Source organism: Balaenoptera ricei, chromosome 21 (assembly GCF_028023285.1).
Source record: "Balaenoptera ricei isolate mBalRic1 chromosome 21, mBalRic1.hap2, whole genome shotgun sequence".
Classification (NCBI taxonomy): Eukaryota; Metazoa; Chordata; class Mammalia; order Artiodactyla; family Balaenopteridae; genus Balaenoptera; species Balaenoptera ricei.
The window spans coordinates 24,637,207-24,661,360 of NC_082659.1; the positions used below are offsets into that span (position 1 = coordinate 24,637,207).

General features: G+C 35.7%; 1 protein-coding gene across 5 annotated transcripts in view; it reads left to right on the plus strand.

The window, feature by feature from the left end:
- WRN (WRN RecQ like helicase) overlaps window positions 1–24,154 on the plus strand; it is a 123,191-nt gene that overhangs the window by 20,509 nt on the left and 78,528 nt on the right. For all 5 annotated transcript variants that reach the window (XM_059909453.1, XM_059909455.1, XM_059909452.1 and 2 more), the window contains exons 2-10: window positions 6,378–6,486; window positions 7,143–7,255; window positions 10,626–10,771; window positions 11,233–11,381; window positions 12,113–12,262; window positions 13,519–13,588; window positions 18,488–18,602; window positions 20,544–20,967; window positions 23,051–23,116. In XM_059909453.1, the coding sequence (XP_059765436.1) occupies window positions 6,394–6,486; window positions 7,143–7,255; window positions 10,626–10,771; window positions 11,233–11,381; window positions 12,113–12,262; window positions 13,519–13,588; window positions 18,488–18,602; window positions 20,544–20,967; window positions 23,051–23,116 (1,326 nt within the window). In that variant the 5' untranslated portion in view covers window positions 6,378–6,393. The remainder of the gene's footprint in view (window positions 1–6,377; window positions 6,487–7,142; window positions 7,256–10,625; window positions 10,772–11,232; window positions 11,382–12,112; window positions 12,263–13,518; window positions 13,589–18,487; window positions 18,603–20,543; window positions 20,968–23,050; window positions 23,117–24,154) is intronic.

Genomic DNA, 24,154 nt, shown 5'->3' on the forward strand with positions numbered 1-24,154 from the left:
CTTATCACCTACATATTCTACTTGAGGAAAATAATTGAAAAAAACCTCTGAACAAACAGTTGAATCAGAACAGAGATTCAAGGTTGACAAGATTAAGGGAAGAGGAAACTATAGTAAGCAATATATACATTTACATATATATTTAAATTTATATAAACATATTAAAATGGATGATGAAATTGGTAACATAAATGTTTAGAAAATAGTAAGGATTCTTGAAACAGAAGAGCAATACTAGAAAACAGGCTGTAGCCAAAACTGTATCAGCAAAAAAACAGTAGTTAGAAGGATGGGGAACTCAAAACATTCTAAGAGTTTGCCTTGCTGGGTAGAGGGACAGTGCAAACGTCAGGTCTTGGTGGGGAAGGGATATAGTTTTACTATTTTGCTGAGATAGTAGAGTAATAGGATGGAAAAAAAGTGAAATTTTAACACTGGCAATGGTAAAAAAGAGTTTGAATGGTAATTTCACACAGTTGGAAAAAATGGACAAAGAATAAGAGGAAACTGAAGAAAGGAAGGTAAATATTAATCAAAGTAAGATGAAAGGGAAAGCTCAAGTTCTTACACTAACTGTGAATGAGATGAATCTCCTTATTGAAAGAGATGTGTTCAAATTGGGCTGTTCAAAACCAAAACCAGAAAAATAAACCACAACAAAAATCCCAGGTGTATGTTGTTTAAAGCCAGCCTTTAAAAAAGTGATAAAAGTTGAAAAGTAGCAGGTAGTGGTGGATAGATACGTGAGATTATTCCAGGAAAGTCCAAACCAGAACAAATCAAAATATATTATTTATTTCAAAGAGGAGCTTATTATCCTTTAATGGCTCAAAGTGAAGCATTATGAAATGATAAGACTTGATTTTAGTAAAAGACGTGTCAACACTGTTCATACTCAACAACGTAACAGCTAAATACATAATTTAAAAATTCTATTATTCAATGACTTGGATCCCTCCCAAGAATAACCTTTATCTGATCAATGATTAAAATCCTCATGTAGGGACTTCCCTGGTGGTCCAGTGGTTAAGACTTCGCCTTCCAATGCAGGGGGTGCAGGTTTGATCCCTGGTTGGGGAGCTAAGATCCCACATGCCTAGGGGCCGGATGAACCAAAACATAAAACAGAAGCAATATTGTAACAAATTCAGTAAGACTTTAAAATGGTCCACATCAAAAAAAAAAAAATCTTAAAAAAAAGAAAAAGCTTTAAAAAAAAAATCCTCATGTATGCTGAAGAATTTCCCTACTGCTACAACTTTACTTTTCTGTGTGCTTTTTATCTGTCCCAAGATCTAAGTAAATTTGACACAAATGTTAGGTTTGTAAACAATTTTACTTCCAAATTCTTTGCCTGGAGACATCTAGACAGAATTTTGTATGCAAAAAAGTATTTAGGTCTAAGAATTAGACTTTTTTTTTTTTTTTTAAATTTTATTTATTTATTTATGGCTGTATTGGGTCTTCGTTTCTGTGCGAGGGCTTTCTCTAGTTGCGGCAAGCGGGGGCCATTCTTCATCGCAGTGCGCGGGCCTCTCACTATCGCGGCCTCTCTTGTTACGGAGCACAGGCTCCAGACGCGCAGGTTCAGTAATTGTGGCTCACGGGCCCAGCTGCTTCGCGGCATGTGGGATCTTCCCAGACCAGGGCTCGAACCCGTGTCCCCTGCATTGGCAGGTAGATTCTTAACCACTGCACCACCAGGGAAGCCCCTAAAAATTAGACATTTTAAATTAAAATGATTTTAGCGTTATAGGTGGCTGCAGGGAGGAGTTATTGAAGTTTATTTCCGTTTTGGCAGTGTGAATGAATTACTTACAGAATTCCAAGATTTTATAGTTGTTTTATAGAATTGTTTATTATTTTCAGAAAACTCAATTTTCTGGCAGTTTTGCAAATGATCTACTCTGCATGTAGCAAAAGCTTGTTTTCCAGTTTAATAAAAATGTATTTTAAGGTTAAGAATAGACTCTCCTTTCCTGTGTGTGTGTGTCTGTGTCTGTGTGTGTATATGTATATGTATATACACATACTTTGGGATCAACTTTTGACTGTCAAGGGTTTTGGATTTGTGGCAAATATAAACTTATTAATAACCACTAACATTTGTAAAATGCCTTATAATGAATAAGGCATATATAGTTTATATATTTTATCTTATTACATATAATGCAGGTGGTAGCACTAACATTTGCGTTGTCAGTTCTGGTTCACTGAATCATAGATCTTCCCCAATGCCAAACTTTGCTAATGATTCAAAGAGCACCAAGTGCAGATGGAATATTCCTTTTTTTTTTTTTTTGGAGGAACCCCAAACTCTCACACACAGATTCCAAAAATGTCCTTTTCTTCTGCATTAGTACATGTTATGGTTTTGGATTAGCAGAATAGTTTTGAGCAATGTGTGCAAAAAAAAAAAAAAACTGCGCAAAGGAAGTTTTCATTTTGAAGCTCCTCTGTTTTATATTTTCTAAATTACACAGCTTACTGATGTTGACTTAAAAAATATGTACAACGTGAGAGTTGTGAATTAAGTTTTATTTGGGGCAAAATGAGGACTATAGCCTGGGAGACAGCATTTCAGATAGCTCTGAGAAACTGCTCCGAAGAGCTAAGGGGGAAGGTCAGTATATATGTGATTTTGGTGAAGGGGAAGTACATACAATCAAGCACATATTTTTTGCAGAAGGTTTTTGCTAGTCACGAGGAGCAGACGTCACCATGAAGGATTTTAGTGCTTTTCCAGATATGAGGAGATACAAGAGTTGGGCTCATAAAATCGTCTCCTGAAAATATCTAACTATCTGAAGACCAGTTTTTCCCAGAGCGCAGAGGGCCTCATTCCTGCTCTCCACCCTGAGCTCCTTTCAGGGGGTGTTGAAAGTCAGCCGCTGCAGCAGCACATGGTTTAATCCTTGTACAGGTAGATGGCAAGTGCCAATGGCAAGTACCAATTGTAGTTGACAGGGCCCCCTCATGGTCATAAATTGGACCATGATTTGGGAGGCATTTCATGACCATTTTGTCCTGTGGTGCTAGGAAGGCTCATTCCTAGGTCTGGCGAAAATTTCGCTGATAGGCCCCTCAGTCTGCTATTACTGGACTAGGTCTGATTAACAATAGTCAAAGGACCACCTGTCTTACTAGTCTGTTATGGTCCAGAAAAAAATTCCGCCTTGTTGCATCATCTTCCCATATCTAGAGTTGCACTATTACAATTATTGATCTCATATAAAACTATGTATTTTTGTTGGAGGCTCAGTCACACATTTGGTAATGCAAGGAACAACAATCTTGTAAAACAGGCAAAATACAAACAACATAGCTAGCAGTATTATTAAAGTCGTAAGTAAGAATTTTTTTTAAATTAATTAATTAGTTTATTTTTGGCTGCGTTGGGTCTTCATTGCAGTGCGTGGGCTTTCTCTAGTTGCGGCGAGCGGGGGTGGGGGGGGTGGCTTCTCACTGCGGTGGCTTCTCGTTGCGGAGCATGGGCTCTAGGCGCATGGGCTTCAGTAGTTGTGGCTCACGGGCTCTAGAGTGCAGGCTCAGTAGTTGTGGCTTGCGGGCTCTAGAGCGCAGGCTCAGTAGTTGTGGCTTGCGGGCTCTAGAGCGCAGGCTCAGTAACTGTGGCTCGCGGGCTCTAGAGCGCAGGCTCTAGGTTAGTTGCTCTGTGGCTTGTGGGATCTTCCCAGACCAGGGCTCGAACCCGTGTTCCTGCGTTGGCAGGCGGATTCTTAACCACTGCGCCACCAGGGAAGCCCCTGGATTGATTTTTAAAATTAACATAGGATCATGCCCATGATAGGAAAACATTTGATTCATATGCAAAGGTCCAAGAAGTCAAGAAAATGTTATAAAGGATCATAAAAGCCAGGTCCAGGATCTTGGGCTAAGTGTCTACTTTTGACGTCTTCTTCCTCTCATCCTAGTGTGAGTGTAGTTTCTCATCCGAGCATTGTTTTAAGGTGATTTTGAGGTCAGCCATAATCTCTATAGGCGAGTCCAGTGTAGGGACCCTTTGTAAGTGGGAATTAATCCGAATCAGTTCTTTTCAGTTTCAGTGTGCATGAGCTAGTTAAGAGTCCCTGATAAGAGTCCTTCTGTCTAGGTTGGAGATAGTCCTTTAAATTATGTCTTTTCCAGTATGCATAATCCCCTGGTTGCAGGTCGTGGGGCATCTGATCTTCATCCAAAAGATTACTGAGATAAGCTTCAAAACCAAACTTAGAGTGCCCTTTTAATAATTTAATTAAACTTTGCATTAATATAACCTAACAGCAAGGAACTATCTAGGAAGTGAGTCTTAGTAAATACAGACCTCCATTAACAAAACTGGGATTTCTGGGATTTAACATTCATTGAAACATAATCTGTTTTCTCTCTAAAATTACCCTCATTTCTTCCAAATATAACCAAATTAAGACCAATTTGTTTGCAAAATAAGTCTGGTCTCAATAAACTTGGCCTGATGATTAATATAACTATAATTGATCATATAGACTTTTTTGCTTTGATGAAACTTTTATAAGGAGTCTCAAACTGCACTTTTAAAAGACCTCTCAGGGCTAGGGAAGTCATGACAATGGCTTATCACAGATTTCGCCTGACAGACCTAGGTGAATTCCTCCCTTTTCAAGGTCCCCCAAATACCTTGAGATTTCTGTCTCAACTCTCATGTTGTGCATTTTTTTTAAGTCTATACTGACTACCCCCCATTTTCCAGACATAATTAATAAAGCCAGAATTCCAGGCTTATTTAGGATAAGCAGCCTAGATAGGTTAGTTATATCTGGCTAACATTTTCTCGATAGATACTCTGGTATTTTTCTGCTAGTGGATACCATTGATAGATTTACAAGGCTACCATCCAGTTTGAGGTCATTAGCACATTTGATGGTTGAGGTCTTTCATTCCTTCTTCCCCAGTAGGGCCAGTGAGTTCCCCTTTCCTGCTGTTAATCCTTTCCTTCCCAGTGCATAAGAATGATGGAGTTTGTTCTGTATGGAAAATTTGTTTGCCAAAGTAATCTTTAAAAATTTTCTTTCATACATTATTAGTGTTCTCAGTTTTGGGGGTTTATGCTTGGGAAAATGAGCACTTAAATGGATACTTTCTGGATATTGTTTAATTTTTTCAGAATTTGTATTGCTAAATATCAGTAGGGGGACTTCCCTGGTGGCACAGTGGTTAAGAATCCACCTGCTAATGCAGGGGACAGGGGTTCTATCCCTGGTCCGGGAAGATCTCACATGCCGCGGAGCAACTAAGCCCATGTGCCACAACTACTGAGCCCACGTGCCACAACTACTGAAGTCTGTGCGCCTAGAGCCCGTGCTCTGCAACAAGAGAAGCCACCGCGATAAGATGCCCACGCACCGCAGTGAAGAGTAGCCCCCGCTCACCGCAACTAGAGAAAGCCCGCGCACAGCAACAAAGACCCAACGCAGCCTAAATAAATAAATTAATTAAAAAAAAAATCAGTAGGGACAACAGGCTATCCCATAATCATAAATAGTTGCTTTGATTATTTCATATTGACATTGTTTCATCATAAGAATCTTCAGGTGTATACTAAAAACTGCTGTGCCTTTACTAGAAATTTGAGATAACGGGAACTAAGGTTGGGGTTTGAAGAATTTTATTAAGAACTTAAGGCCACTTCAGTTTAGTGTGTTAAGTCACATGAGGATATGGATCTGTTTTATCTTTAACAGAAAGAGTATGTCATGGTTTTCCTATTAATTGTATTTTCTACAACCATTCTTGAAGTGTGGTTTATATTGAGTAGAGCCCTCAAAGCTTGTAACAGATTTTTAAAAAATATTCTCAATGAAACTCTTATTCTTAGGGAGACTGGTTCACTTGTTAGGCCAAGAGTGTAATTAAAAACCCTTAATATAGAAAAGCTTATCTGTCTCAAAATTCTCTTCAGGTAGACTTGTGAACAGTTTAACGGTTTGATGAGTTTACTTAGATCTTAGGAAAGATGATAAGAAAATTAAAGTTGTCAAAAAATTTGTAGCAGTTTATACACCCAGATATTCTCATTGTAAATGAGATAAAGATTATTTTTTAAAAGGATCAAAGTCAGAGAATAATAAAATTTTGAAACTGCTAGAACCTTAGAACTCAATTAAACTGGCTCAATTATTTTGAAAAGAAGAAATACTAAATATATGGTCATTAGAGCTAGCATGTTGTATGTTTCTTTTTCTTTTGCGATTCCAGCTCTTATAACCTATATTTGGGCCTAGACGCCGTAACTTAATTTAAACATGTATATTTGGATCTTCAATCATATTGATAGGTCTATCTCTGAGTTTTCTTACAAAGACTGTATTTATTCACAAAGTAATGTTTTTTGGATTTTGCAGCTAGAACCTTTTAAAGATGAATGAACAAACATTGGAAACAACACAGCAGCGGAAACTTCCTGAATGGATGTCTACGCAGAAGAAGACATATAGTGTAGAAGAAAGAAAGGTATGCCGTTCATTGATTATTTTTTAAGATGGAAAATTTAATGTGCATTTGACTGTAAAATGAGTCAATCTTAACTTGTAAACTTCAAACCATTATTTACGTTTAGAGTTGCTGTTGTGTGAATGAACCAGAATCTAGTCATTGAATGGATGAATGGGATTAAATTTTAACTGGGTTTACAAAAATGAGAATTCTTACTCTATACTTTCCCTTTTTATCTAGTTTACATGGTTGACCTTGCCAGTTTGTTCCGATTCAGATAATAATTTAGACAGTATTTATTTTGGTGAATTTTTATGGTTAAGTGAGTTTTAAGTCTTCATAGATTTAAGCTCCATCAACCAGTCTTCAGCATTTTATGGCAACATTATTGCATGTAGAATACTAATATAATTGAAGAAAAAATTTAATAAAATAAATGCTTTTATGAAAATAGGATTAGAAGTTTGCAAATAAATTTGTTAGAAAAATAATTTTACAGTGGGTAGCTTTATCTTTGTTAAATTGTCCGTATGACTTCATTAATCTATAAAGCATTAGTTGATAAAACTTAGAACTATAATTTGAATGCCTCAGTGAACTTTATTATTTCAGTGAATATTTATTATTTAATGTGAATTTTATTTGTGCCTTTTTGGAATTTTGTTTAACTCAAGGCATCTATTCAGAAGAGTGTTTTGGAAGATGACCTCCCCTTCTTAGAATTCCCTGGATCCATTGTGTACAGTTATGAAGCTAATGATTGTTCTTTCCTATCAGAAGATATTAGGTAAAGATTTAAATTTCCTACTTTCATTTGAATTTGGACCCTTAGAATGTAACTATTATGGTAATATTTATATGTGTATTGAGTTTTACAGTTGAGGTGTGTTCAGTACGTAATTACTTATACATGTAAAATATCACTGATAAGTTCTAATTCTGCTTTTTAAATAAAAACTTAAAATCACTGAAATAAATTTGTAATGTACCTGTTTGTTCATTCATAAGCCTTTCTATTACTCTAGCTAATTTTTTTGACTTTTCAGTACTTAAGATGTTATATATAGAATACACCAGTTTAGGAAAAACATGCAAAAATTCTTCAACCTCTAAAACGCCCCTTTCTATTTCATTAAAAATACCAACATAGTAATATTGAATAGTGATTGTGATTGTCTCTGTTGCATTTAGTTAGCAACAATTATAGCAAATGATCCTTAAAAAGAACATTAGAAATGACTTAGTATTTTTTATAAATTGTCTGGTTAAATTAGTACTCTGCAATAATGCAGTCTAAGGCTCTTGAAGCATTTTACAAGGAGAAATAGGGAATTCATTCAGATCTTTGAAGTTATTATACCTGTCCTTTTTTTTTTTTTTTTAAACTGTTACACATTGGCTTAGAAGAAGCAGAGGTAAGTTAAGCTATTTACTAATGGTCTCCTGGTAGATATATTCTAGAAATAGCATTCAGGTGTCCTCACTCCCACTATAGTTATCTGGCTACTTTTGGGACTCATTAAATAGAACTAAATTGTCTCACAGAGAAGGTAAAATCTGTTATTTATGATTATGTATTAACTCTACCATCTTACCTTTGACAATGCTATAGTATGTCCTATCTGAAGGCAATAAGCGTGTTTTGAAGAGTGTAGTTCTGATGAATTGTATGTTTTATGGAAGGCAGGCAAGTTTTTAAAATTTTCACCTCCTTTGGTTACTTTAAAGATTTTTGCTATTCCAGGTTTTCAGCAATTAGATTATGATGTGCCTTTGTGTAGTGTGGTTTGTGTTTATCTTGCTTGGGGGTTCAGTGAGCTTTTTGGATCTGTGGGTTTATAGTTTCATCATATTTGAATAATTTCTTCAAATGTGTTTTTTCTCACATCCTGTTATTCTCCTCTTTTGCCACTCTCAGTGCAGATAGGTTAGATTGCTTGATACTGTGTTGTTGGTCACAAGGTGCTTTCAGTGTTTAAAATTTTTTCTTTCATTCTTTTTTCTCTCTGTGCTTCAGTCTGAATAGTTTCTTTGGCTCTGTCTGCAAGTTCACTTATTTATTTTTTTATTCTGTAGTGTCTGTTCTGCTGTTATCCCATCCTGTGAATTTTAAATTTTGTTGTATTTTTCATCTCTAGAAGTTCCATTTGTTTCTTTTTAAAAATATCTTCTAGTTTGGCTCTTACCATATTCATGTTTTCTTTTAAATCTTTGAACATGTTCAGCATGTTTATAATAGCTGTTTTAATATCCTCTTCTGTTAATTCCACTATACTAGTTATTTTTCCTGTTAAATGCTTTTTATCCTGCTTATGAGTCATGTTTTCCTGTTTTTTGTCCCGTGGCTGACAATTTTTGATTGGATGTTGTGATTTTACCTTGTTGGATGTTAGATTTTATTGTCTTTCTTGAAGGAAAGGAGCTTTTTGCTCTGTCAGGCAGTTAAGTTACCTGAAGATCAGACTTACATTTTGAGGCTTATTTTTAAGCTTTTTTAGGGCATATCTACGGTAGCCTTTATTCTGGACGTGATTTAGCCCTGTAATGGGTGTGACCTTTCTGGAGTCTTTGTTGACTGCCCCAGGTGATCAAAAAGAATCTACTCCAACTTTTCAGAACTTTAATGCCTCTTACCTCTATGTAAGCCCTAGGAGCTGTCCAGCTTACAGTTCCCTGGTTTTTCTTTGTCTAGCCTCGTAGTGTCACTGCATGCTCGCACGTCCTTTCCCGCCTAGCTCCCTCCTCCCCAGGACTCTACCCACAACTTATAGCTGCCTCCTCTTCTCTGGCTCTGAGCTCTGTCTCCCAATTCAGTGCTCTGCTTTGGACTCTCCTCCCTGCTCTGTTATCTGGAATGTTCCAGGCAGAAAGCTGGGGCAGCAGTAGGCCTTACCATTTATTTCCTTCCCTCAGAGAGCATGGTCCTGAACTGCCCATTGTCTAGTGTCTGAAAACTGCTGTTTATATATTTTGTCCAATTTTCTATTTGTTCATGAAAGAAAGTTATGACTGATCAGTGTTATTTCATCTTAGCCCAAAGCAGAGGTTGAGTTTAAAAAAATTTTTAAAGTACATTTTTCACTTTTAAAAATTGTGAAATAGTCATATATAAATAATAATATAACAAGCACCCATATTCCTTCCACTAGCTTTATCAAATCTTAATATTAATTTTCTTCAAATCTTTATTAAGACATGAAACAATAAAATACAACTGAAGCCCGTGTATGCCCTTTCTGATTCCCTCCTCTGCAGTCCTCTGAGAGAACTTCTGTCACGAGTTCAGTGTTTAGCATTCCCTCACATATTTTTTATAATTTTCATAATTTTATATCCCCAAATATCATATACTATTACTTTGCCCATTTAGAAACTTTAAAAATAATGCTATCAAACTCTGTTTATGTTCTGCCACTTGTCTTTTTCACTCAACATTTTATATTCTTGAGAATTTTTCTTTTTGGTTTGGTGTATGAAGTTCTATTTAAACTTTTATATAATGTTACATTGTTTCAATATGTTACAATTTGTTCATTCTCTTGTTGATGGAAATGTAGTGTGTCCCTTTTTGCCAGTTGGAACAGTATTGCAATGAACATTCTTAAACATTTCTGTCTGTGCACATATGAGAGTTTCATATATTTATGAGAAAAACTTGTCAGTTCATGCTGTTTACACATCTTTAGCTAGATATTGTCAGTTTTTTCCAAGAGGATTTTATCAGTTTAAACATTCACCAGTATGTGAGTGGTCCCACTGGTAGATACCCTTCTCAGCATTTAATATTGTGAAGCTTTAATTTTTGTCAGTCAGGTAGATGTGAAATTGTATAGGTTCAATTTACATTCCTCTGAGTTCTATTGAGATTTTGTATCTTCATATATGTATTTGAATTTATTGGCCATTTGGATTTCCTTTGGGGAATTGCCTGTTCCTATTTCCCTCCTTTTTTTTTTTGCCCCCACTGGATTATTTCTCTTTTCCTACTGACTTTTCAAGGAATTTTTAATATTTTCTGAATATTCATTATCAGTTATATGTATAACAGATATCTTCTACTGTTTGTGGCTTGTCTTTTAACATTTTGAATGATGTCTTTAGTTATGTAGAAATTAAAATTTTAATGTAATTAATTTACACTATTTTTCCCCGTTTAGCATGAGTGTATCTGATGGAGATGTGGTAGGATTTGACATGGAATGGCCACCAATATACAGTAAAGGGAAACTGAGCAAAGTTGCACTAATCCAGCTGTGTGTGTCAGAGAGCAAATGTTACTTGTTTCATATTTCTTCTATGTCAGGTTGGTATCTCTTTTATTTGTTTCATTTTTATATGGTTGATAATTGTATTATATCAACTTTATCCATATGAAATTAAACTCTCGAATTAACTGGTGCTTCTCTCATCACCTTATGTTTACTTAAGTATTTATGTTCTACCTGATTCACTCATATCCCTGTTTTATTTAATTTTTACATCGTCTCTGTCAAGCATTGATATTATTCCTGTTTTAGAGAGTAGAGAACTGAAGTGTAGAGGGGCTAAATTTTAGTGACAACAGAGGTAGCATTTATGTTAGTTGTTTTTCTGTCATTTATCAATCAGGACTTTTTGCTTTAGGCAAGAAAAGCAACACTCAAGTTAAGTGTGTTTCTGAATTTAAACTTAAACAGAAGTTTAAGTATAAACATAGAATGTGTAAGAAGTAGAAAATCTATCAAATTTGATAGAACCTATGGAAATAATAAAAAAATGTTACAGTTTTCCCTCAGGGATTAAAAATGTTGCTTGAAAATGAAGCAATTAAAAAGGCAGGTGTAGGAATTGAAGGAGATCAGTGGAAACTTCTACGTGACTTTGACATCAAATTGAAGAGTTTTGTGGAGCTGACAGATGTTGCCAATGAAAAGGTAGATATAATACGTATATTATTTTCACAAACAAGAAATTTGTGTTTCACAGAATGTCCCTTCTGTTTTAGATTTTTTTGAAGAAATAATGTAGGCTATATAATGTTTTTGTAAAAAAGAAGTCCCCAATGAGTGTTCCATAATGAAAACCTTCAGTTCTAATCCATTGCCTTAGCAAGCAGTTTCTTTAAGCAAGCACCCTCTCCCATATTTAGTATTATTTCACTTTGTTTCATATATATGCAAATTTAAATATTGTATTTTAAGTTTATCTCTTTAATCCATCTATATCAATATCTTTTTTTTTTTAAGAGCATAATGCAGCTCTTGTGGTATGATGCTCTTAGTGGAAGTTTGACACTTCCATCACCCATATTTCACCTATTTTATTCATGTAGTCATTAAGTTAAATTCTCATATTAGCCAACTATTCATTTGGCTGAGAAGTAGAAACCCTACCAACCTATTCAGCTTTTGTCTGTGAATGATGCTTCGACAGTCCAAGAATTTTAATACCTACGTTGGGGAAATTCCAGAATTAAATTCTTATAATGTGAACTGCAAATGAGGTTTTTAGTGACAGGAAATCTATTAAGGACTATCTCTGCCTTATATTTTGGTGTAACATTTCCAGCTTTATGTGTGACATGATAATTTGGTATCAGATAATTAGGAATATCTGAAAATAGAAGGAAATAATTTTTGCTGAGTTGATTTTTCATTGCTTTTAGTTGAAATGTACAGAGACCTGGAGCCTCAGTGGTTTGGTTAAACACCTCTTTGGTAAACAGCTTCTGAAAGACAAGTCTATCCGCTGCAGCAACTGGAGTAAGTTTCCCCTCACTGAGGACCAGAAACTATATGCAGCCACTGATGCTTATGTATGTACCAGACATCTTTAGACTATGATCTGTTTGTTAAACTTTATAATAAATTACTTTATAAAAGTTTTATTGTGGTAGTGGCACAAACTTAACTAAAATCTTTTAAATCAGTTTGGCATTAAAAATACTTAGGAAGAAATTTAGTGAAACTTGTAATTCTGAGTATTAATTAGCAAGTACCAATCAACAGATTGTTTAATACTAGTTATTTTTATTGTCATGAAGCCAAAATAATGTCCAATTTGTATGTAAAAAATGTGAGTTCTCTGAAAACATGGAAGGCGAATAAGCTCAGACTGAGCAAGAACAAATGGTATTGATGATGTATTTTATTATAGGCCACTACAGAATAAAAATAACTACAATACAGTTTCTATATTGAAACTGGCCTTATTTCTTATGTTTATATTTAAAATGTGGTAAAAGTTTAGAAAAATTGCCTCCACAATTAGCTTTCTACTGCTGTTAGTTGGATGTATTTTCATATTTACATATTCGTACATAAGGAAATCTGGCCTTTTATATATATATATATATATATATATATATATATATATATATATATATATATCACTATTGTTTGTTTGTTTCCAAGAAATGTATTTTATGTCCCAATGGGCTTTTTTTCCCCTTATACTTTTATTTGTAGATGAATATCTTATTGTTTACTTTTTTGCATCTGTTTTTATGAATGGAAGCTCCTTTTATTTATAAACAGAAAAAATTCAGTTTTGTGGGGAAATAGAAAGATAATTTTCCTTTATGTTCTGTTTAAAAAAATCAGAAAACTTGTTGAGAACTAGTACAAGTTCTGTAGCATTTTTATTCATGAGAAATCCGTGTGACTTGATTGTTCCTATTAACAGTAGCTAGAAGGAGGACTGTATATACACTGACTAACGGCTAATAATGAGATAATGGGGAATGGGTATCTGTAGTCAAACAGTTTTCTCTTACTTGATTGTATTTTGTTAGATTCCATTTATAAGTTATTTGATTTCATTACCTGCTCATAATATTGGACGTTAAAATGTGAAAATTTTTATTTTAAGGTGTAGACAGCTGCTTTCTGCATTCTCACAATTGGTGTGGTGAATAAATAAAGACATTTAGATCTTTGCATAACTTAATAGGTTGAATTCAGCTTTTTGGGTGCCTTGGGAATCATTGTTTTAGATTTTTGTAAAGATGGGACATGAAATTTTATTTGATGATCTTTAGTATACTGTTTTCATTTTTTTGTTTTCCTGTAGGCTGGTTTCATCATTTATCAAAAATTAGAAAATTTGGGAGATGCTGTACAGATATTTGCTGTGCATGAAGGTATGTTATGGTCTGAAAATAAAAGGTAAAATTTGAATTTGCTCATTTGTGAGGTTTATCTCCAAAAAGTATTCACACATGTGCAAAATATTTAGTATTATTACAACTTCTTGATTGTCTGAGCAGTGTTGACATTAGGATGAGGTCTATTTGGCCAAAGTTTAGGGCTTCAGGCATGTTGGTTGTAGCAAAGCAGGACTTAACTACTTTTCCTTTGTAGCATTGCTGTTCATTAGGCTTCTAGAGTTGGGTCTTAATAACATCAGTGATACAACCACCCACCTCTCAGTCTGTAGATTATACATCTTTGCTATAAATATTTGAAGTATATAAGATGCTTTATAGTGCCCTGGTTTAAATTTCTAAATTTTCTCCAGGATACGATAACTCTGCTGTTTTTCTCCAAACAGAATGGCCACTTCCTCCCTCCCTCCCTCCCTCCCTTCTTTCCTTCCAGCAGTGTCAACCTCACCTTTCTCAAATTTCCCCCATGTATATACAGACGATATTTTCAAACGACCACTTTTGGTTTGTATTATAAGTTTGTGTTTTTTCTTTTATTAAAGGATACAAGAAGATTAGAACATCAGAAAATAAAAAGATGTTTGCACGTTGTTTCTCACTTAAAATACTAGCTTATTCCCAAGATGGTAGCTAATAAACACTAAATGATATAGTAGTTAAATATATTTTTATTCATTTATTAGATATTATCCAGCCCTTTACGAATGTAGATCCAGCAGTGAACAAGACAGGCACGATCTGTTTCTTGAGAGGGAAACCTACAACTTTATGGGGGATATAGGTGAACCAGAAACAGGCAGTGTAGGAAGATGAGGCTTATGATGTGGGGAAAAAGGTGTTACGGTTAGCATATAGGAGAGGCATCCATGCGTATTTGGAGGTATTAGAGAGTATTTTATGGAGAAAGTGACGTTTATGGCAAGACCTGAAATATGAGCAGGAGTCAGCTAGCTGAAGAGCAGAGGAGAAGTGTCAAAGGCACAGGAAATAGCAGGGGCCAAGTTTCAGAGGTAAGAGGTATCTATAGGCAACTGAAAGCAGTAAAGCGTGGTGAGCTATTGAATATGACAGGGTGAGGGGTGTAGGAGAAGCAGAAAAAGGAAAGCAGATAGGCCATGTTAGGGGTTTACATTTCCTCCTAAGAGCTATTGAGGGCTTTAAGCACAGGAGTGACGTGAATTATATTAAAAAATACGAACTTGGACTGTAGAGCAGAAAATGGGTTCTGGAGGGCAAGGGTCACAGTGGAAAGACCTGTTAGGAGGCTGTGCCCATAATCCAAGTGAGAGGTGATGGTGACCTGGCTTAATTGGTTATATTGAGGATGGAGAGAAGTGGATAGATGCAAAAGACATTTAATAGGGCAGTAGAATGAAGAGAATTTAATGTGATGGTGTGAGCCATGTGCCAAGGATCAGTCCTGTGCTGTTGGCATGAGCAACAGCGATGAGAAACATTGCAGAGGAGGAGCAGGATTTGGGGTTGAGGAGTCATACCGTTGGTTTTAGGCATGTTAAAGGAAGGAAGCCTGCGAGCTAGCGAAATGGAGGTGGTGGCCCGTAGGCACTTAGATACCCAGCCTGTAACTCAGGGGAGAGTTTGAGTTAAAGGTAAAGAATTAGGAGTTTGAGATAAAGAAGTGGGGCTGAGAGTCTCGAGGAACTCTTAGTATTTAATGTTTGCATGGAGGAGGGGACACCAGAGGAGCTGCCATGGGCATAGAAGGAAACGAGGAGGCGGGGTGTGCAGCAGGCCAAGGAAAGAGCATGTTTTTTGTAGGAGGGTGTTATCAACTGTTTTAAATTTTCCTGGGAGTCTCAGAAGCTGAGGACTCAGAATTAGTCTTGGATTTGGCAATGTGGCAATCATTTGTAATCTTTTACTGCAGCAGCTTTGGTGCACTGGGTGACAGAAGGGTATATCGAGGAGAGAGTGGTCATGGGGGCACAAAAAAGGGTCACAGGCTTGGGTACCGTGAAAGTACTGTAACCAAAGCAAGAGTGGAGTAGTGGAATGATGTGGGAGAAATCACGTTGGCGTGAATAGAGGACTAAGATGTAAGGAAAGTGAGAAAGCTTGTGTAAGTAACTTTTTTTTTTTAATTTAAGAAGCTTGGTTTGGAAAGGGAATATTTATTCATTTATTCATATACCATATTTGTTGGGTGTTTATTATGGGTCAGGCAGTGTACCACTTGCTGACGAAAATGCACTGAACAAAACAGACCAAACCTCTTTACTTCATGTGTCTGAGTGAGGGAATGATGCCCAAGGGGAGAACATGGAAGGCGTGAGGGGAAGAAAGAGCAGAGTGTCCGAGGGACAGTGAGTGTAACTGAGGTGAAATGAGTAAGGGTGAGAGGAATAGGAAATGAGGCCGGAGAAGTAGCTTGGGCCAGATCATTTAGGGCCTTACAGGCTGTGAATCTGACTTCATATTTTATTAATTAAAATAAATACAATGGTGAGTGATGCGAAATCCTTATAGGGTTTGGAGCAGCAGAATGATGTGATTAAATTTTTATCTTAAAAGTATTTTTCTGGACGCTGTAGGAGGGAAAGTGTTTAGGCAGGGAAGTCGGTTTGGAGGCTATTGTAATAGTCCAGATGAGATGATAATTGTGTGGATTAGGCTGGTAGCAGCAGAGGGGGTGAGAAGCGGTAGAGGGTGTATGTATTTGCTGATGAATTCTCTGTGGGGGGTGAGATGTAGAGAGTGAGAGAACAATCAGGGTATTTTGGTTGGATCCACTGAGTGAATGGGAGGGTCAGTCACAGTGGAAAGATTATGAGGAGAGCAGATTTGAGTGAGAAAAATGTAGATTTCTGTTTTGGCCATGCTAAGTTTTAGAGGCTTATTCATATCCAAGGAGATATCTTAGTTGGAAACATGATTCTGGAGTGCGTTCAGGTGGTTGGAGATAAAACTTGGCGGTCGTCAGCATACAGATGGTAGTTAAACTGGAGAAGATAAAATAGGGAGCGAGTGGAATAAAGAACAGAAGAGGCCCAAGTATTGACGTCAAGGGCACACCAACCTCTAGCGGTCAGGAAGATGAGGCGCATGCAGCAAAGAGGCCTGTGAAGGGGCAGTGATGGAGGAGGAAACACAGGAGGGTGGTGTTCAGAAGCCAGCGAAGAAAATGTTGTGAGTCCGAGTAAGTCATCTGTTTTCAGTGCCTCTGAGAATTTGAGTGAGATGAGCAACTAGGATTAACCGTTATATTTGACTGTGTGGAGGCCGTCGGTAACCTTTCTAAAAGCAGCTTTTGGAAGAAGCTTAGTGGGAGTCAGTTTAGGAGAAAATGGAATTAGAAAATTTGAAGACAGTGAGTATGGACAATTCTTTCTTTCAAGGAATTTTGCTGTAAATGGGAGTAGTGATACGAATGCAGACTAATCAGCAGATTGGTGGGGGAAGACGAGATAATTCTCATTGTTGTTTCTGTTTTCTTAATGAAGGAAGAAGTGAAATTGTTCTCTGAGTAAAAGGAGGGACAGGCAGGTGTTGGGGGCTTGAAGAGAGAGAAAGAGGGATGAAATAGTCATCTTGAGAGTGGGAGAGTGGGAAATGTAGAATAACTAACAGTCATTACTGAGGGTTTGTCGAGATCTGTGCATGAATTTAAAGCAAAGTGTCGTAATCATAATTGTGTTTTATTTTCAACTATATTCAACTGTTTGGGTATAGGCATCAAGTAGGTAAAAAAAAGTGGGTTTAATTAGAGTAGTGTTTTGCCATAGAAGAAGGAAGGAGCAAAAGAGTTGAGTCCACAGGAAGGAATGATTAATATGGGTAAGGAAGGACCGTAAGACATGGGTGATGGGGGGAGTGACAAGGGTAATGGGTAAGGAAAAGGTGGTAGGTCAGTGGACTTGGTTCTGAAAGTGTGAAAGAATTGTTGTATTGGGGAAAGCGTGTTGGAAGGAAAGATAGTATGCAGGTGTTCTCAGTATGGAATGCTTGTAATTGAAGTTTGGAAATGGTGACTTTACTGGCAATTGTAAGATCAAGGGTATGGTTATGGAAAGGAGTGGCTGAGGTCAGTTGAGGAAAAGATGGTTGGAAATGGAGGGAATGAGGAACTGAAAAGTCCATACTCTTAGGTGGCCAGGAATTATCAAGTTACCTGTGAATGTTGAAGTTACCAGGAATTATCACAGGAGTAGTAGGGAAGGAAGAGACAGTGAACCAGGCGCCGAAATCTTCAATGAATGATGTAATTGTGAGATCACAGGATAACTGCAGCAAGCAGGAGTAGCTAATGGTGTATCCTTTGTCCAGTGCCTCAGAGGAGCCGGGTGGACTTGTAAAGGACACAAGAAGTGGTGATGAAGAGTAAGAAATTCTAAGCGGGGGAAGGGTTTGGGAAAGGTGGGCAGGTTTTGTGGTGTTGATGGAGACCCATCAGACAGAATGAAGCTGCGAGTTTGGAAGATGATCACTGATTAGAAAGGCTTGCATTTTATTTTGTGATGACTGGTAATGAGGGCAGTGAGGAATGGCTGTCGGGTAAGGTTGTTTACCAAACTGTATTTAGTACGTAGCCTCCCATGTGGTGTTATATTGGTTTCTGATTTTGAAATAGTGCAGATGGGTTCCAAGTCTCATTTCTGCCTTCACCTTCTGCCTAGGTTGATAACCACTGGGTTGTAATATGTATGAATGCAGATCGCTTAGAATTTAGTCTAAAATTTTAAAGAGCAAAAATTTGGAAGGGAAATAAAGTGACTGAGGTGATTTGGAGATAGGTTAAGGAAGTCTTTTTGTTGGAATTCATTTAAAGAAACAAAATGAAAATTTAAGCCCTAATACTGTTTAAATAAATATCTCTGCTTTGTAGTTTGAAAATTAATACTGATTCTTTTGTTCCAGAGGAAGAAGTACTACCTAGTGACGTGAAGAAACAATTGACTTCCGTCTCCGAGGAGATGATGGATCTGGCTAAGCATCTTCCTGATACTTTTGAAAAACTGGAAAATCCACAGAGGTTAAATATTTCTCTTTTTATCAATTCTGTTTGTTCTTATTGCATTTTCCTATATATAGTGAAGAATTACTGTTCATTAGGGTAGACTCATGCTTGCATACATGCACACAGACTGATGTATACATTTGAGAAATATCTTTCCAATTGTTAAATTGTGCACAAAAAGTTTGAGGCCTTTCTGTCTACTTTGTAGGATGTTTTATGAAGCAAAGCAAAATAAAACTCCTAAGTTCACATGAAGGAAAATATTGAAGATTCAAAGTTGTCTCTTTCTTTCTGTTTATGCTCATTTTTCATTTAATTATATTTATAGTTTGGTTACTTGAAATCTATAAATAAAAGCAACTTTTAGTAGCCTCATTTTTCTGGTTATTAAGTGGTTATTATATAAAGAAGTCTACCTAATCAGCAGACTGTTAAAACAAGAGACATTTAGATTTTAAAGACTATTTTATAGCCGAAGCATTAGATAACTTGAGATATTTGGATTAACAGACATTGGGCTACTGGTGCCCAGCAGCTGATTCTTCTTGGAATCAGGCCTGGCTCTGTCCTTAATTGCTGGATGACTCCCTTGTTAAACCTCTAGAGGCAGGAGTGCTCTTGAACAGTGATTGATTATAATGTGGTAATAAAATTTTGAGGCCAAAATCCTTTGTATGAATGTGAAGCAGTTAGTTGAAATAGAATTCTGACTCTGACAAAACGCAATGTTAATGTATTCTTTTTTGGATGAGATTTGTGATAGATTTTGATGGATTTCAAAGTAATGAGATAGAAATTCAACTCTTTTTCAAGGTGATTTTCCCCCTAGCAATTTGTTTCAGTAGTTTTTATGTAACTTTGAGACTTTCTGAAAGAAATAACTGTCAACTGGGGAAAGGTACTAATAAAGCTATTTCATATTCATTTTTACATTTTTCCCTCCATGGAAGAAGAAAAATCACCATTTACATGAAAAATTACTGTTCACATGCATTTCAGATTTTTTCTAGGAATTAGAATATCTGTTGAATGTAAATTACATGTGCTTAATGCTTTGCTTTGTAATATCAAAGCTAAGTAGTTTTCTTAAACTTTGAGAATGGGGAATACTGGATTCATTTTTTTAAAAAAAGATTTATTATTTATTTATTTATTTCTGGCTGTGCCGGGTCTTAGTTGCGGCATGCGGGCTCTTTGCTGCGGCGCACGAGTTTCTCTCTAGTTGAGGCGCACGAGCTCAGTAGTTGTGATGCACGGGCCCAGCTGCCCCGCAGCATATGAGATCTTAGTTCCCTGACCAGGGATCGAACCTGCATTCCCCGCTTTTGGAAGGTGGATTCCTTACCACTGGACCACCAGGCAAGTCCCTGGATTCATTTTTAATATAGGTAGATCTTGTAAAGTTTTAGTGTCAAAACAAAAACTAGTTAAATCTCTTATTTTAGGTTCTTTGTAAAAGTCTCCGGTATTACTTCACTTATTTAGATTACACTTCTAAACCAGGGGAGAACAAAAAAGGCCCCTGAACAGCCAAAATACATGCCATAAACATGAATTCAAGTTCACTTAACTGCACTTCCAGTGGACTGCGTGAGGCCACATTCAGAGCATATTTGCTTTTCATTTATAAATACAGTTTGACAGGCTTGGATATCTGCTTAACATGAAAATCAGGTATGGATAAGGAATGACACCATAAACAATTAGTTTGGGACCAAACACTACTGACACTTTAGTAAGCATGCAGGTCAGCTGTTGAATGTAGAAGTACCTTGCTGTACTAGAGAGTAGCCCAGAAGCTATAAGCATATAGGACATAGGTATTAGGGTATGAAGAGCATCTTTAATCCAGTGTGTCCTTTAAGTGAAGATCTTCTTTTTTTAAAAAGCATTAAAACTTGTCCTTAGAGTTAACACAATTAAAGTTGAACTCACCTTTCTTAAAATTTTTTTTAGGGTTTCTGTACTATTGAAGGATATTTCAGAAAATATGTATTCATTGAAGAAGATGATACTTGGTTCTACTGAGAATGAACTGAGGCCCAGCAGTAATTTTCACTTATTATCATTGGAAGAGCCCACTGCTGGTGAAGTACAACAGAAACAAATTAGAGAACATAAAATTTTTACTAAAGTTGAAGATGAAGCATGGGACACAACACCTGATAATTTAATTAAACATTATGGAGAAAATGTACTTGCGAACGAAGTAAAACAAGAAGAAGATGGATTTGAAGATGGACTCGAAGATAATAAGTTGGAAGAGACTCCAGAAAGAGCTTGTTTCATGTCATTAGATATTACAGAAGATGAACTCCAACGTTTGGAACAACAGGCTCAGGAAAAACATCATGGTGATGTTACTTGCAAATCTCCTGAGGTACTAAATACAGTAAAGAGAAAACAGTTTTCATTCATGGTAGTGGTTGGCTGATTTCTTCTGTAGAGGGGCAGATAGTAAATATTTCAGGTTTTGCAGACCACACAGTTTCTGTTGTTAACTGCCCAGTTCTGCCAATTCAGTGCGAAAGCAGCTATAGACAAATAGCCTGTCTGCATTTCAGTAAAACTTTATTTACAAAAGCAAAAAGTGGGCTGGGTTTGCTACTCCTGACTTACTATAATAAGCAGCATTTTATAGTGGAAAGATTTTTAGTGTCAATACACATTTGTTATAATTTGCTAAGCATTTCTCCTACCTAATATATACCTCTTCTTTTTGTGGATTCCCTACATATCTACTAGGAATTCTCTTCCAAACTTGAATTTTGAGAGTAGTTTTATTTCTTCATATGGGTTTTCTTTACTTGATAGTCTGAGAGGGTTTCTAATAAACTGATGTTTTTGCTTGACACTAACCTTTACTGTCATCTAGAGTCAGAAACCTACATTTTTTTCTTGATGGATTATTGTTAAACATTCTGTATTTTCTCTCAACTTCATGTTTAGGTTTCTAATTATTATGTTCCGATTTGATTAGTTTAATTTGTGAGATTATGTTTTTCTTTTGGCTAACTTAAGCATATTTTTTGAAATAGTAAAGTTGTATTAGAGGAGTCATTGTGTTTCTTTTATTGTAAAGACAAAAGAGACATCATATAGCTGTATACTTTTTACCTCATTTGTTTTTCATTAATTAAAAAAATTACCTATGTTGCTTATATTTGGTAGAATTTTATACATTTTCTTTTATAATAACTAAGTTTTAAGTTTTTAAAATTAGATTTGAAAGTCATTTAATAGGATTATTTCCTCAGTCTTCTAATGACAGAGTCTCAGTATTTCTCTGTGTTTGGTAACTGTATTAGTAATCACTTCTATCCGTATATGAATGCACTTTATTTTAACATTGTTTTCAAACTGTTTTCATACCAACCATTTGTAAAGCACATTTCTCTTTTGGGGAATATCTTTTGCTAATATCTGCATTACCTTTTGATTTTCTAGAAATTTTGTATTAGGTATTCACTTTAAAATGATACGTTTCATACAGTGACATAGAATTGTGATCAGGATTTCATGATCTGACTCACATCTTTTACCCCAATTATTGCCATTTTTTTATTGTGTAATAATTATTAGCATTTAAAAAATTCATTAAAGACTCACACAGCAAATAAATAATGATTTAAAAAATAAAAAAATTTTTTCTTTCCTTGTATAAAACTTTAAAATCTTTTTTAAAGCTTAATTTTTGCGGGTTACTGCTGTTAAGGCTGTACTTCCTTTTCCTACTTCCAATTTAAAGATTAGCCTTTTTTTGGGGTCCTTCTGTATTTCTTTTGTGGGTTTCTTTTGTACAGGTTTCTATCCTTGGACACCTGCTTCGTGGGGATTGCCATGTTATTGTAGTTTCGTCATAACCAGGTATTGGCAATAGCTGAATAAATAACTTATCTGACCCTGTTTTTCAAACACCTGTAGATGCTATTTGCAAAATAACAATATTTAAAGGTATTATTACAATCATAGTAGCTTTTTTTTATCTTTTAAAAATCAGTGGCTATAAGAGAACAACTGTAGTTCCTGGCTTTGTACAGAATTTTTCAAGATTGCAAAGAGGTTCTTGTACTCAAAAAGTTTGGGAAACACAGTTTGAGATTTTTTTAACCATAGGTGAGCTTGTCACTGTACTCTCATTTAGAGAGTGTGGGCTTTATTTCATGTCTGTTTGTCTATCTTGTTTATCTTTCCAATTATATTTCTTTTTTTCTCTTTTTACTTGGTTCTTTGTTTCTTTCTTTGTTTCTATGTTTATTCCTCCCTACCATCCTCTCTCCCTTCCTTTCTATCTACCTGTCATATAAACATATAAATATATATTGTAAATTTATTTATTAGAGAAGAATAGGAAGTAGTCTAAAGTTATTTAGCATATAGGAACTTTATTTTGTGGAAAAGAGGGTATGGAGTCAATTATACTGGAAATTAATGTTTGAAATTTTTTTTTTTTGTCTTCCAAGGATAACGAAGAGGATATATCTTATGTAATTGAGAGTGATGAAGATTTAGAAATGGAGATGCTTAAGGTATGTTCAACATTATGGAAAATTACTTCCAGTTCTTTCCAAGAGACATTAATTAAGTAAAATATTGCCTAATTCTAAACTGGTCCCACCACAGTGAGATTGCTATCACTTATGTAACATTAGATTTTGTTTTCCATTTCATATTTCTTTATACCTTGGTATGGTCTATGAATAATGTAGTAGTAGTAGGAGTAGTATACTAATTTTTACATACTAGAAAACATAGAAGTATGTTTTTTGTTCCCTCTTAGGTCACTTACTTTTAATCTTTTCCTGGAACATGGGTAGTGATTCAGCTCTCCAGTATTGAAACAGGTTTCTCTTTCTTCCCATCCATGTGTATCCACTTTTATTTGGAAGTTCTGTTTTTATACATTCCATATTCTTCTTTACTTCCTTTGGTTTTATTTGCTGTTTCCTATTGTATATAATTTTCTAATGTTTTAAATGGTTCAGTTTTCCCCTATTTTGTTATCAGAGTTGAAAATATCATTTTATAATTTATGTATTTTCTACTTCACCTGACCTCGGGTTTCTTTGTCAGGTCTTATGAATCAAGGATGGAAAATTAGAAAGAAAAACCTAAATTTTGCTAAATTAAGTGAAAAATGAAGAAAAACATAGAAGTTCACCATTATGCATCCTTGTTAGTCCTCATCTTTAGGTTGATGTGATTTTTCTTTTTATGAAATGGGATTAAGTTCCTAATTCTTTAATTTTGAGGCAGTGTAGTGGGTAGTGATAGGAATGTGGATTCTGAATGTAAATGTGGGTTCAAATTCTAGCTTTTCCCTTTATTAGCTGTGTGACTTTGGGCAAGTTTCTTAGCTTTTTGATACTCAATTAACAGTCGTATTTATTATTAAGGTGTTACTTTTGAAGAGTTTACTAAAGAGCCTGGCATTTCCTAAGTGTTTAAAATAAACATTAGCTAACAATAATAAAAGAATGTACATACTAAATCATATTCCTTTAGTGATGAGCCATTTCTCCGAGGAGTGCTGTTAAAGTAGTGCATTTATAGGATAGTTGTGGACT